Source organism: Bombina bombina, chromosome 2 (assembly GCF_027579735.1).
Source record: "Bombina bombina isolate aBomBom1 chromosome 2, aBomBom1.pri, whole genome shotgun sequence".
Lineage (NCBI taxonomy): Eukaryota > Metazoa > Chordata > Amphibia > Anura > Bombinatoridae > Bombina > Bombina bombina.
In genome coordinates, this window is record NC_069500.1 from 423,107,299 (window position 1) to 423,121,345 (window position 14,047).

At 39.7% G+C, this 14,047-nt stretch overlaps 2 protein-coding genes across 2 annotated transcripts in view; one reads left to right on the forward strand and one right to left on the reverse strand.

The window, feature by feature from the left end:
- The window catches only part of C2H22orf15 (chromosome 2 C22orf15 homolog), a 34,880-nt gene extending 26,469 nt beyond the window's left edge, over window positions 1-8,411 (forward strand). Inside the window, exons 4-5 of the mRNA XM_053701965.1 lie at window positions 7,574-7,648; window positions 8,172-8,411. Of these exons, the coding sequence (XP_053557940.1) occupies window positions 7,574-7,648; window positions 8,172-8,317 (221 nt within the window). The 3' untranslated portion in view covers window positions 8,318-8,411. The remainder of the gene's footprint in view (window positions 1-7,573; window positions 7,649-8,171) is intronic.
- Window positions 8,412-8,474: 63 nt separating this feature from the next.
- The window catches only part of CHCHD10 (coiled-coil-helix-coiled-coil-helix domain containing 10), a 13,702-nt gene continuing 8,129 nt past the window's right edge, over window positions 8,475-14,047 (reverse strand). Inside the window, exons 3-4 of the mRNA XM_053701967.1 lie at window positions 11,913-12,072; window positions 8,475-8,740 (exon numbers count right to left, since the gene is read on the reverse strand). Coding sequence (XP_053557942.1) covers window positions 8,721-8,740; window positions 11,913-12,072 — 180 coding nt within the window. The 3' untranslated portion in view covers window positions 8,475-8,720. The remainder of the gene's footprint in view (window positions 8,741-11,912; window positions 12,073-14,047) is intronic.

The following is a 14,047-nucleotide window of genomic DNA, read 5'->3' on the forward strand; positions in this document are numbered from 1 at the left end:
CTTGGAATAACTCTAATTGTTTGTCCAGTAGATCTATTTCCAACAGGATACTTTCTCTCTGATCTTTTTTAAATTTTACTAGCTTCTCCATCAATATTATAGAGCAATCTGTCAGGGACTGATTCCAAGAGAGCATGAATTCAGGAAAATCCTTATGAAAAGCTGGAAACTTCTTTAGTCTCAAACCCCTTGGTATTTTCTTCTCATCCAGATAATGCTCTAAAAACTCTATGTCCCACCATAATTTCAATTCTTTGATGTGTATTTTTTCTTTATTAACAAACAATGTTCCCAGATCTAGTTTAGTTTCAACATTTGCTGTGCCTTTAAATAATTTCTCCGATCTCTCCCTCCTCAATGTATCATTGATAGCAGCCATTTTAAATGTATTATTAACACTTTTGGATGTTTACTTAGAATATATACTGAAACAAATTTCCACCGGAGATAAAGAATAATGAACCAACAGACATCAACATATAATTCGTGGAAAAATTTGTTCGTAATCAGTATCCATAAACAGCAGTGTAATCAGTGATGTTATGATGTAAACATTCCACCCAGGAACCCCACAGTTGCGGGAAACACCAAACTATCCTGTAAACTTGTGTAACATCCAGTAATGAAAAACACAAAAGGACTCACCACACTTTTCGGAAGCCCACCATAGGAATGGAAATACCTGTGTTTGCAGTCCAAAATCACAATCTTACCATAGTCAGTATGGGTAATGATAGAGTTAACTTTTACACCCGATCTGCTTATTGTGATTGGTTAAGACTCAGACCCGTACCTGATTAAACACCTGCTGCTAACACTGAATTTTGTGCTCTGATGAACTGCCGCTAAGGCAGGAAACGCGTCAGCCGAAAGTCTTTTTTGTTTGCTGTGCCTTGTGAAACATTTTTTAATGTAAGCAATAATAAATATATATAACATTTTAATTACCGATATCTCTCCCTGCCTTTCCTTGCTTCGGAGCTGTGAACTGTTTGATTGCTGTTTGTAGTACTATTTGAATCTTACGGGTTTTTGGAGAGCCCCAGCAGCACCGGAACTTGGAGCAGTCTCACACCTTGCACTGAACAGGTGTGTCACAGAGGCGGCACGGTGAAGCTTACCACTCACAGGGATTTGCGACTCAAATTTCAAGCTACTTGCAAGATTGTGATTTTGGACTGCAAACACAGGTATTTCCATTCCTATGGTGGGCTTCCGAAAAGTGTGGTGAGTCCTTTTGTGTTTTTCATTACTGGATGTTACACAAGTTTACAGGATAGTTTGGTGTTTCCCGCAACTGTGGGGTTCCTGGGTGGAATGTTTACATCATAACATCACTGATTACACTGCTGTTTATGGATACTGATTACGAACAAATTTTTCCACGAATTATATGTTGAAAGCAGATATTTGTCCCTTTAAGGAACTTGCTGATAATCCCTTCTCCAATCCTTATTGGAGAAAAGATAATAGCCTAGGAATCCTGATCTTACTCCATGAGTAACCCTTGGAATCACACCAGTAAAGATATTTACGCCATATCTTATGATAGATTTTTCTGGTGACAGGCTTTCGAGCCTGAATCAAGGTAACAATGACTGATTCAGAGAAACCACGCTTTGCAAAAATCAAGCGTTCAATCTCCAAGCAGTCAGACGCAGAGAAAGTAGGTTTGGCTGCTTGAATGGACCTTGAATCAGAAGGTCCTGCCTCAGCGGCAGAGTCCATGGTGGGACAGATGACATGTCCACCAGGTCTGCATACCAAGTCCTGCGTGGCCACGCAGGTGCTATCAAAATCACCGAAGCTCTCTCCTGCTTGATTCTGGCAATCAGCCGAGGAAGGAGAGGGAATGGTGGAAACACATAGGCCAGGTTGAAGGACCAGGGTACTGCTAGAGCATCTATCAGCACTGCCTGGGGATCCCTTGACCTGGACCCGTAACAAGGAAGCTTGGCGTTCTGACGAGACGCCATCAGATCCAATTCTGGTGTGCCCCATAGCCGAATCAGTTGGGCAAACACCTCCGGATGGAGCTCCCACTTCCCCGGATGAAAAGTCTGACGACTAAGGAAATCCGCTTCCCAGTTCTCTACCCCTGGGATATGGATCGCTGAAAGATGGCAAGAGTGAGTCTCTGCCAATCGGATTATTTTGGAAACCTCTATCATCGCTAGAGAACTCCTTGTTCCCCCTTGATGATTGATATAAGCTACAGTCGTGATGTTGTCCGACTGAAATCTGATGAATTTGGCCGCAGCCAGTTGAGGCCACACCTGAAGCGCATTGATATCGCTCTCAGTTCCAGAATGTTTATCGGGAGGAGGGTCTCCTCCTGAGACCATAACCCCTGAGCTTTCAGGGAGTTCCAGACTGCACCCCAGCCCAGCAGGCTGGCATTTGTCGTAACTATGACCCACTCTGGTCTGCGGAAACACATTCCCCGAGACAGGTGAACCTGTGATAACCACCAGAGAAGAGAATCTCTGGTTTCCTGATCCAGATCTATCTGAGGAGATAAATCTGCATAATCCTCATTCCACTGTTCGAGCATGCGTAGTTGCAGTGGCCTGAGGTGTAAGCGAGCAAACGGAACTATGTCCATTGCCGCTACCATTAGTCTGATTACCTCCATACACTGAGCCACTGACGGCCGAGGAATGGAATGAAGAGCTCGGCAGGTGTTTACGAGTTTTAATTTCCTGACCTCCATCAAAAATATTTTCATTTCTACCGAGTCTATCAGAGTTCCTAGGAAGAGAGAACTCTTTTTTATATTCACCTTCCACCCATGAGATCTCAGAAAAGCCAACACGATGTCCGTGTGAGACTTGGCTAGTTGGAAAGTTGACGCTTGAATTAAGATGTCGTCTAGATAAGGCGCCACTGCTATGCCCCGCGGTCTTAGAACCGCTAGAAGGGACCCTAGCACTTTTGTGAAAATTCTTGGAGCCGTAGCCAACCCGAAGGGAAGGGCCACGAACTGGTAATGTCTGTCCAGAAAGGCGAACCTGAGAAATCAGTGATGATCTCTGTGGATAGGGATGTGCAGATATGCATCCTTTAAGTCCACCGTGGTCATATATTGACCCTCCTGGATCAGTGGCAGAATAGTCCGAATAATCTCCATCTTGAAAGACGGGACTCTGAGGAATTTGATTAGGATATTGAGATCCAAGATTGGTATGAAAGTTACTTCTTTTTTGGGAACCACAAACAGATTGGAGTAAAACCCTTGCCCCTGTTCCGCTCTTGGAACTGGGTGAATCACTCCCATGGTATGTAGGTCTTCTACACAGCGTAAGAACGCCTCTCTTTTTGTCTGGTTGGCAGAAAATTGAGAAATGTGAAATCTCCCCCTTGGAAGTCCAGAAGATATCCCTTGGAAACAATTTCTAAAGCCCAGGAATCGTGAACATCTCTTGCCCAAGCCTGAGCGAAGAGATAGAGTCTGCCCCCTACTAGATCCAGTCCCGGATCGGGGGCTACCCCTTCATGCTGTCTTGGAGGCAGCTGCAGGCTTCTTGGCCTGTTTACCCTTGTTCCAAGCCTGGTTAGGTCTCCAGACTGACTTGGATTGAGCAAAATTCCCCTCTTGCTTTGCAGCAGGGGAAGCTGAAGCGGGACCATTCTTGAATTTTTCGAAAGGAACGAAAATTATTTTGTTTGGTCTTTATTTTATTTGTTTTATCCTGAGGGAGGGTATGGCCCTTCCCTCCAGTGATGTCTGAAATAATTTCCTTCAGTTCAGGCCCGAATAGGGCCTTTCCTTTGAAAGGGATGGTCAAAAGCTTTGATTTTGATGACACATCAGCTGACCAGGACTTAAGCCATAACGCTCTACGCGCTAAAATGGCAAAACCTGATTATTTTTTTTGCCGCTAATTTAGCCAGTTGAAAAGCGGCATCTGTAATGAAAGAATTAGCCAGCTTAAGAGCCTTAATTCTATCCAGAATATTATCTAATGGGGTCTCCCCCTGGAGAGCCTCGAACCAAAAAGCAGCTGCAGTAGTTACAGGAACAATGTATGCAATAGGTTGGAGAAGAAAACCTTGATGAACAAACATTTTCTTTAGGAGACCCTCTAATTTTTTGTCCGTAGGATCTTTGAAAGCACAACTGTCTTCAATAGGTATATAGTTGTACGCTTAGCTAGTGTAGAAATAGCTCCCTCCACCTTAGGGACCGTCTGCCATGAGTCCCGCATAGTGTCAGATATGGGAAACATTTTCTTAAAAGTAGGAGGGGGGGGAATGGTATACCTGGTCTATCCCACTCCTTAGAAACAATATCCGCAATCCTCTTAGCGACCGGAAAAACATCAGTGTAAACAGGAACCTCCAAGTATTTGTCCATTTTACACAACTTCTCTGGAACCACAATAGGGTCACAATCATCCAGAGTCTCCAAAACCTCCCTGAGCAACAAGCGGAGGTGTTCTAGCTCGAATTTAAAGGCCGTCATATCAGAGTCTGTCTGAGGGAGCGTCTTTCCTGAATCAGAAATCTCTCCCTCAGACAGCAAATCCCTCATCCCTACCTCAGAACATTGTGAGGGAATATCAGATACGGCTACTAAAGCGTCAGAAAGCTCAGCATTTGTTCTTAACCCAGAGCTATCATGCTTTCCTTGCAACCCAGGCAGTTTAGATAAAACCTCTGTGAGGGTAGAATTCATAACTGCTGCCATGTCTTGTAAGGTAAATGAAGTAGACGCACTAGAGGTACTTGGCGTCGCTTGTGTGGGCGTTACTGGTTGTGACACTTGGGGAGAACTAGATGGCATAACCTCATTTCTTTCTATCTGAGAATCCTCTAGCGCTACATTTTTAAGTGCTACAATATGCTCTTTAAAATTTATAGACATATCAGTACAAGTGGGACACATTCTAAGAGGGGGTTCCACAATGGCTTCTAAACATATTGAACAAGGAGTTTCCTTGATGTCAGACATGTTTAACAGGCTAGTAAGGAGACAAGCAAGCTTGGAAAACACTTTATTCAATGTAAAACAACAATATCAAAAAAATGGTACTGTGCCTTTAAGAGAAAAAAAATGTACAAGTTCTGCAAAACTGCTTAAAAATGCAACAAATCCTTCGAATTTTTTTACAGTATATGTAGTAAGCCTTAGTAAGGTTGCACCACTAGTAAAAAATGAAATTAACCCCTTAATATCAAAACCGGATTGACAAGAGTAAAAAAAACGGAAAATACACAGTCAGCAACTTGCCACAGCCCTGCTGTGGCACCTACCTGCCCTTAGGGGTTGAATTTGAGGGAATAAAGCTTCGTTTGGCCCCAAAATCGAGTCAGGACCCTCCTGTGTTGCAGCTTGCTGTCCAGAATGAAAAACAACTGCGCATCTAAGGCGCGAAATTAGGCCCCACCCACCTCTTACTCGATGTCTGTTGGGCCTTAAAGTAACACAAAAAGTGTTTAAAACAGCCATGTGGGATGTAAACCTCAAAATAAGCCAAATGAACCCTCTAAATAAAAAGTCCCAAAAAAGTTTTACCAAATTTCTCAAAAAAACGTTTGTTCTATTATATAAGTGTCGACCAGCAAAGTAACTTAGCCCTTATGCAAGCGTGTAATACTACCATAAGTCTTTGATTACAGCTTACCCTTCCCCTCATGGGGATAATGTCAGCCCTTTTCTTGAAATATCAGTCTTTCTAGAAAAAAATGACTGAACATACCTCAGTGCAGCATAGCCTGCAAACCGTTCCTCAACTGAAGTTTCCTGTACTCCTCAGCCTCTGTGGGAACAGCAGTGGATCTTAGTTACAAATGCCGAGATCATCATCCTCCAGGCAGAAATCTTCATCTTTTTTCTGCTTGAGAGTAAATAGTACACACCGGTACCATTTAAAATAAACTCTTGCTTGAAGAAAATAAAACTAATATTTTGACACCACAATCACTTTACCCTTCCTTATTGCTTAGAGCCGGCAAAGAGAATGACTGAGGGGGTGGAGTTAGGGGAGGAGCTATATAAACAGCTCTGCTGTGGGTGCTCTCTTTGCCACTTCCTGTTGGGAAGGAGAATATCCCACAAGTATTGGATGAATCCATGGACTCGATACATCTTGCAAGAGAAAAAGAAGATATTCTTCTATGTGAAGAGCATTGAAATGTGAAATATTCATATTTTCATGTCGGGTTAGCGCACATGAGAATATGCGATCAGGTTTGTGCATTAGTAGGGTGTGAGTTTTTTCTTCTTTGACTTTTATGGGGGAATAGGTTATCGAACAAGCAATATTATAAGTTCAGCTTTTGTGCGCCTCAAACTTTTTACTTTCAACTCAAATAATACAAGCACAACCCAATGCGAGCAAAAAGTTTACTTCTAGCGCAATGAACGCTCGAGCGGGAGCCTTATTTAAAGCTCCACTTTTAATCTGGCCTTAAATCAGCTTAATCATAGAGATGTGCAACAGCTCCACACTAATGGGTATAATGTTCCTACAAATAGAACTTCTCAGTGCTTTAAAATGACATAAATACCCATATGCTAAATCACTCGAAAGTCATGCAATATAACTGTAAAAAGCTGACAAAAAAATATCACCTGAGCATCTCTATGTAAAAAAAAAAAAAGAAAGATGTTTTACCTTTAAAACTTCTTCAGCTCACAATAGTAAGTGCTCAGTGAACAATTATCCTTCAGCTATTGTCAGCTGTAGGTTAAAAATAAAAAGCCAATCAACATGAGCAGTGCTGGTCTTTTGCTTTACTGTGATCTCATGAGATTTTACTGAAATCTCACGATTTCATAGTAAACTTCCTTAAAACAAACAGGGAAATAACATGACTGTCTGCATATGCCAGATGCACACTCCTTTGCAAGTCCCGGGACTAGCATCCTGATTGGCTGCTGAAAATCCATTTACAATGTCATGTGGCTACTGAAGAAATTTTGAGGTAAATATCTACCTTTTTTACAAAAAGATGCTCAGGTGGTATTTTCTAGTCAACTTTTTACAGGCAGCTATGCTGCATCACTTTCAAGTGCTTTAACATTTGGGTATCATGTCCCTTTATGCATACTGTTGTGCTTCTTATCTTAGGCAGCATTTGGTCTAGAACCGGCCCACTGGCTGCAGTATCACCTTTGAGAGAGCCAGCATATCCTATTTATTTAAGGCACAACACAGAATTCCTTGTTTGCTCTGAAGTAATCTATTTGTGCATCATTGAAGATAAAGTAACTAAAAGCTTCTGGTTGGCAGTATTATCACCCTGCTCTAAGAAAATAGAAAAATCTCACTCAGGAGCTGGGCAGCCATTAAGTTGCTATAATTTGCATATAAAAAGGGGGTTTAAAATATATATTACAATCAAAATGGAGCAGATACACACACATATATATGGTGAAAAAATATAATTATATTTTACTAGTCAGAGTTTAAAAGTTGCTAGCCCACTCATTGTTAATGATAGGAAAAGTCAATATTTTTACTCGGCCACTGCAATTTCTTACTCGTCTGGGACTAGTGAACTAGTGGAAATTTCAAGCCCACACACACTGACTCACTTCCTATCATCTTGTCTATCACATTTGTAGGGGGAGAAGGATCTGAGACGGCTCGTTACGAGTCTATGCTGGACAATCTGGGAAAGCGACATCCAGATTTAGCAGGTGAGAATATATACAAAATTGTGTAAAGGGGTTAAAGGGACATGAAACCCAAAACTTTATTTCATGATTCAAACAGAGCATTCTATTTTTAACAACTTTCCAATTTAATACTACTAATAATTTGCTACATTTTCTTGGTATCCTTTGTTGAATATGCAGCAATGCACTCTTGGGAGCTAGCTGAACACATCGGGAAAAATAAAGACAAGAGGCATTAGCTCCCAGTAGTTTAAGGCTGAAACTCAACTCTACCTAGATATGCTTTTCAACAAAGGATACCAAGAGAAAAAAGTAAAAAACAAACAAACAAAAAAAACTAAATTTGTTTAACACTGCACGTTCTAATCCGTGTAAGTTTAATTTTATCTTTACTGTCCCCTTAATGTTGGGTGCACCAAAATTTTAAACGTTACTATAAATTGGTAAATCTCACAACTTTACTTATTAAATCACATAACTAAATGTATATATAGAAAATCGTGCATGTCTTAAATAAAGCACAAAGTCTTGTTTTGTTTTGTAGAGCGCTTGCAGAAGCTATCACACCCCCATTTACGAGAAAAGTGGCGCAACACCACACAGAAGAAGGTACGCCAACCCAAAGAAACATTTTTTCCCTCTCCAACCAAGATCCGAGCTATGTCCCAGCAAAAAAGCAGACCATCTTGAGTTGAGATGTCAATGTTTCTGAACAGACTTTGTATTTAGCACAACCCTGCTGTTGACAAAAAATGCCATAAAAAAACTAATGTTGCAAAAGTCACATTTTTGCCAAACAACTGTTTTCTTAAAAGCACCTTCACTTCAAAGACTGCTACTACACAAATTGCTAACAAAATGTAGCATTTTCTTTATTATTTAAACATTTTTTTAAAATATTTCTAGCATTAATTTAAAGGACCAATGGAACTCAGTGTATAATTAAAATATATCTACATTTATTAATCTAACTGTATAACAGCTGCACAGGTGCAAATAAAGTTGTGTGTCCAGTCCTGTGGCCAGTAGGAACCTGAGATATCTTGTGGGTACATTTCTGACTAGTGAATCTGAAAACCCGCGCTGACCAATGTCACAGAATGGAGGAGACACCTAGGGAAGCAAAGGAATAAATAATTAGAGAACAACTCAAAGTAATAAAATCAATAACGCATATTTAGAGTGCATGTGGAAATAAAAAAAGAAAATGGCACATTCCACTGATAAGAGTTTAAGGACTTCTTTATGAAGAAAAACAATGTACCTAAAATTCAGCTATGACTGAAACAATTTATGAAATTAAAGTGAAACAAATTCATTAGACCATATCATTTTATTGCTAGTAACCCTGCAACAGTGTGAAAAACATAAAGTACTGCAGAGAACTGCTGGTGCCAAGTGAAAACTGCTGGGTTGTTTGATTAAGTCTGCTGACTGGCTCACTGGCAGTTTTCGTTTGGGACCAACAGTTCTCTGTTGATGAGCCAATCAGCAGCAGCAGTCACAGAGTTTGGTTCTGCAACTACTGTTGCTCATTTACTTATCTGCTACTTCTGTTTAGGACAAAACAGTTCTTTGTGGCTCCCCAGCAGTACTTTAACTATGGTTTTAACCCGTTTGCATGGGTTAAACACAGAGCTACAGGGTCTCTGACTCAAACGAATTACAGCATGTTATTTTCCCACTATAATAGCTCTTTAACATTTCAATACTTAAATGCAACATTTTATCAAACTGCAGGACAATATGCTTAACCTATTCAGGATAAAATAGTTCTTTGTCAAATGTATTTATTTGATACCACACATACACATACACAAATATATACACACACACATACATACACTGATCACTATCAAATGGCAACTCACAGGCAAAACATTATCAACCCCTTTATTATTTTTGTACTGGTCTTACTTTTGCATCCTACACCTACATTTATATACCTATATAATGCCTTGGTTTGGGCAACTGCAACACACTACACAGCAGTCCTCCCCAGTACATTGTACTTATGTCTAAATTCAAAGGCAAAACAAAATGTACTAAAAGGGGCATTGTGCTTTAATATTTGCCAATGATCCTTTTTACCTACTGGAGTGTATTAAAGCGTTTACAAATACCTCTTATACCTGTCACTAGAAACAACCGATTTAGCCTGCTGACACCGTCACCTATACAGAAAATGCCGGTACTAAAGTATTGGCTATAGAAGAGCTATGCAATCAAGAAGCAGCAATAGAGGTCAAGCTCCCAGTGTGAGGGGAGCTCAGCCCATATGAAAGGGTTTTCATGCAGCTTTGCAAACAATGAACTCTTTTTTGTCAGAGTACATTGTCCATTTAAGTAAAGCAAGGAAATCTAAAGATTTTTTTGCAAAACAATTATCTTATCTAAAGTTGGGAGAGAAAAACAGAAGCTTACATTTCAAAGTTCTATTCAACAAGTAATAAAACCAAGAATTCCCTTGAGTGTTTGCCATTTTGTATATGTATGGAGCACATGGTGCAATTAAATGTATAAGGTAAGGAAGACCGCAGCACTCAAGCGTACATCCACTGCTGCCGGAACTACAAACCCTTCAAGGAGCGTGCAGAGGTAAATGTATCTGAAACACCCGGAGTGCCGTAGCAATAGACGGTGGATGAGGCCGCAAAGGATCAAGCGCAAACACTGGAGGCAGGCAATACAATAAAGCCCTTAATTTAAAAATCCAAATATTTATTTAGTATAAGTTAAAAGTCCATTTAGTAGACATGGCAGGACAAGGGATACAGACAGTCTGACATGTTTCGCGCCCCCTGGTGGCGTTTACTCATAGACTGATGTCTATGTCTAAACCCTATCCTTTTATAGGCAGCAAACACAACATATTAACCACTTCACTGCCAACAAATAGGAAATAAAAGGATTAAAAACATAATGTTGCCCCTATTGACACGGAACAGACTAAAACAAATAATTACAAAAGGTTGCATAAGACCCAGCAGATAACAAATAATAAAACTTGCTAGTGTTTGGATATTAATAAGATATAACCAATTATCAATAGGAGAAACAAATGCACCTGTAAACTCCCATGGGATAAATACATAGTTAGTACATGGATATGTAAATATGCTATATGGAAATGCACTATATTTAAAAAAATAATAATAAATGTACAACCAAAAGGCTAAAAAATCATTAGCAAACAAAGCACCTCATTGATCTATAAAATAATTAATGTCACACTCCTTGTTCATGCCTAGTGGATCTCTTGTATTTAGCTTTAGAATCCAGTATAACTCTTTCTTATCTAATATTCTATTTTTATTGCCACCTCTAATAGGAGTCGTAGCAACATCTATTTGCAGTGACAAGTTGATGAGATGACATATATCAATTTTTATGCCAATTGTGGTACTTATGGTTTTGTCAATATGTAGGAAAAACTACCCGCCATGTTAGAACGAGATTTAATGAACATGTTAGGGATGTGAAAGATTATAACTCAGATTTTACAGTTGCCAATCACTTTAACTATCAACATTTTACAAATAAAGCAAACTTGTCACTGCAAATAATAGATGTTGCTACGACTCCAAATAGAGGTGGCAATAAAAATAGAATATTAGATAAGAAAGAGTTATGCTGGATTCTAAAGCTAAATACAAGAGATCCACTAGGCATGAACAAGGAGTGTGACATTAATTATTTTATAGATCAATGAGGTGCTTTATTGTTTGCTAATGATTTTTTAGCCTTTTGGTTGTACATTTATTATTATTTTTTTTAAATATAGTGCATTGCCATATAGCATATTTACATATCTATGTACTAACTATGTATTTATCCCATGGGAGTTTACAGGTGCATTTGTTTCTCCTATTGATAATTGGTTATATCTTATTAATATATAACACTAGCAAGTTTTATTATTTTTAGTGCCTGCCTCCAGTGTTTGCGCTTGCAATTAAATGTATCCTTTACCACCTGTGCATGTTGCTTCAATATCATCCTACTTACATTTATCCAGTTCCCTCTTATATAATCATCCTTCAGCACACAAACGCACACCTTTCATAGTCACTGGGTAAAATTAACTAAGGAGATTTTCTATCCTAGTTTCATCACTTCCTGTTATTCTATGCACTCTCAACACTCTCCTTCTTTAACAAAGAGACCCTCTCCTCTATGTATAATATATATTTTATGTGCCGTGCTGACACACAATTTGATTTATCTATCAATAAAGAGTGTTTCCACCAGTACCCAATTCCCTGTATACAGCGATTGATCTCACCATGATTGTATTTGCATTGCTTCAGTGCCTCACTGAATCCCTCGCACAAAGTTAAGTCACTCTGGTTTGTTGCACAGTCCAAAAACTGTTTAATCTCATAGTGACAAGGTCCATAGGGAGACTGAGGCTGCTGGGAGAATGCAGGGGCTCTTGGGGCATCCTGTAAGGAAGATAGAAGAGTGTTAGAAAGCAGTGTTTGCACTCAAATATATTCCAGGTTAAATAAATAAAAAGTCACAGCCTACAATGTAAAATACTCAGGACCTATTTTAATAGTAGGTCAATACTATAATCTAACTGACAATCTTTCCAATATCTGCAAGTTTTAACCTAATTTTATTATTATTCTTTTCTTGTAACACAGCAACATATTTCTAAGGGTTACACAGGAGGTCCCATAAGTATTATATAGAAGTGGAGTTATATTGAATCTGCTGGAAACTACCTTTTTAAATTTTAGTCCCCCCCAAAAAAAAAACACACAAAGAAGAAAAAGCAGTCAAACATAAGTAATAGACAATGCTATGTTATAGGGACAAAACAGTGCAAATACAGTGCTCTAATATGCTAGTGTATTTTATTATTGCACTATTGCTTGCATATAACTATGTGTTTAACCTATGCAAATGGATTAAACAAATAGTTAAAAGAATATGAACAATGCTCATTTAGTAGATATGTTAATCAAATAAACAGATTATACAAAAAAGAGAGACTTGGAACGAATAGCATAATAGCTTGTTCTAGTTACCACCCCAGGAGTAGCCTCTTTCTGCTCAACATGTGCCTTTCACAGAGAAGGACTATAATGTAGTATATCAGCCTGATCCTGACTAAACAGTGCAGTCCAGGCCTGAAATACCAGGTAATCCCCCACTGAACGAGAGAAACCCCAGACGTACGTTTCAGCCTAGTGTGGGCCTAGTCAGTGAGGTGCAGCCATATCCCTCTAAGCACACTGAGCAATGGATCCATGTCTGCTTTCCCGCATCACGCTTAGGGAAACTTCCTTCAAGGTCATATTTGCATAAATAAAAAGAGAAAAACACTCAACCTGGGAACAAATAGCATAATAGCTTGTTCTATGGCTAGTTACCACCATAGGACAAGCCTCTTTTTGGTCAACATGTGCCTTTCACAGAGGACTTTAATGTAGTAATTTCAGCCTGATCGTGACTAGAGTTGCCATCCGTCCCTTAAAATACAGAACACTTATAAGTTACACATGCTGCTGGGTGTGCAGGGAGGAATATTAATAGTGCTGTCCAGAAACACAATATATGTTCCTCCCTGCACACCCTGCAGCATGTGTAACTCATAAGTGTCCAGGAAAACATGGCTGAGGTGGCAACCCTAATCGTGACTAAACAGTGCAGTCCAGTCCCGAAATACCAGGCAATCCCTCTCTGAATCAGAGAAACAGCAAAACTCCAGACGTACGTTTCAGCCTAGCAAGGGCCTCGTCAGGAAGGTGCAGCTCTTCCTGTGAAAGGCACATGTTGAGCAAAAAGAGGCTGTTCCTAGGGTGGTAACTAGCCACAGAACAAGCTATTATACTATAGTACGTTCCTAGGCTGAGCGCTTCTCTCTTTTTATATAAAAAGATTATGCTAACCTCTTCGTGCCGGCATCAAAGTGTTAAACATCGTTACGACTTTTCGATGTAAACACTTGCTGTAAAAATTAAATACCATGATCATCGATGAGCAATTAGAAAATCTCAGTGTAGTCACTGCCTGTAGGTAGATAAGGGAGTTACTACTATAGAACTTAAGTTCTACTGTTGATTCCTGTCACATATATTAAGTATAACCCACCGCTTAGTGCTTTTTTATTACAACAATGAAACAGAATGATTGATATCCCTTTAAAGCAGCAGTTTTCAAACTGTGGGGTGCGTCTCCCCAAGAGGTTGGGGGGGGGGGCGCTAATCGAAAGAGGAATTGTCTAAACAGAAAACACTGCGTGCTACTGGAGCTTTGTACAGTGCTCTATCTTGATCCCTTTTAGCTGCACTATAGGGTGCACACAGTGTATATATAAATAAGCTGTCACTCAAGGCATTCTGAGTCCCGGTAACCATGGTGACAAGCCAATGACCACAGCAGACTGTAGCCGGTGGGTTCCGACTAAAA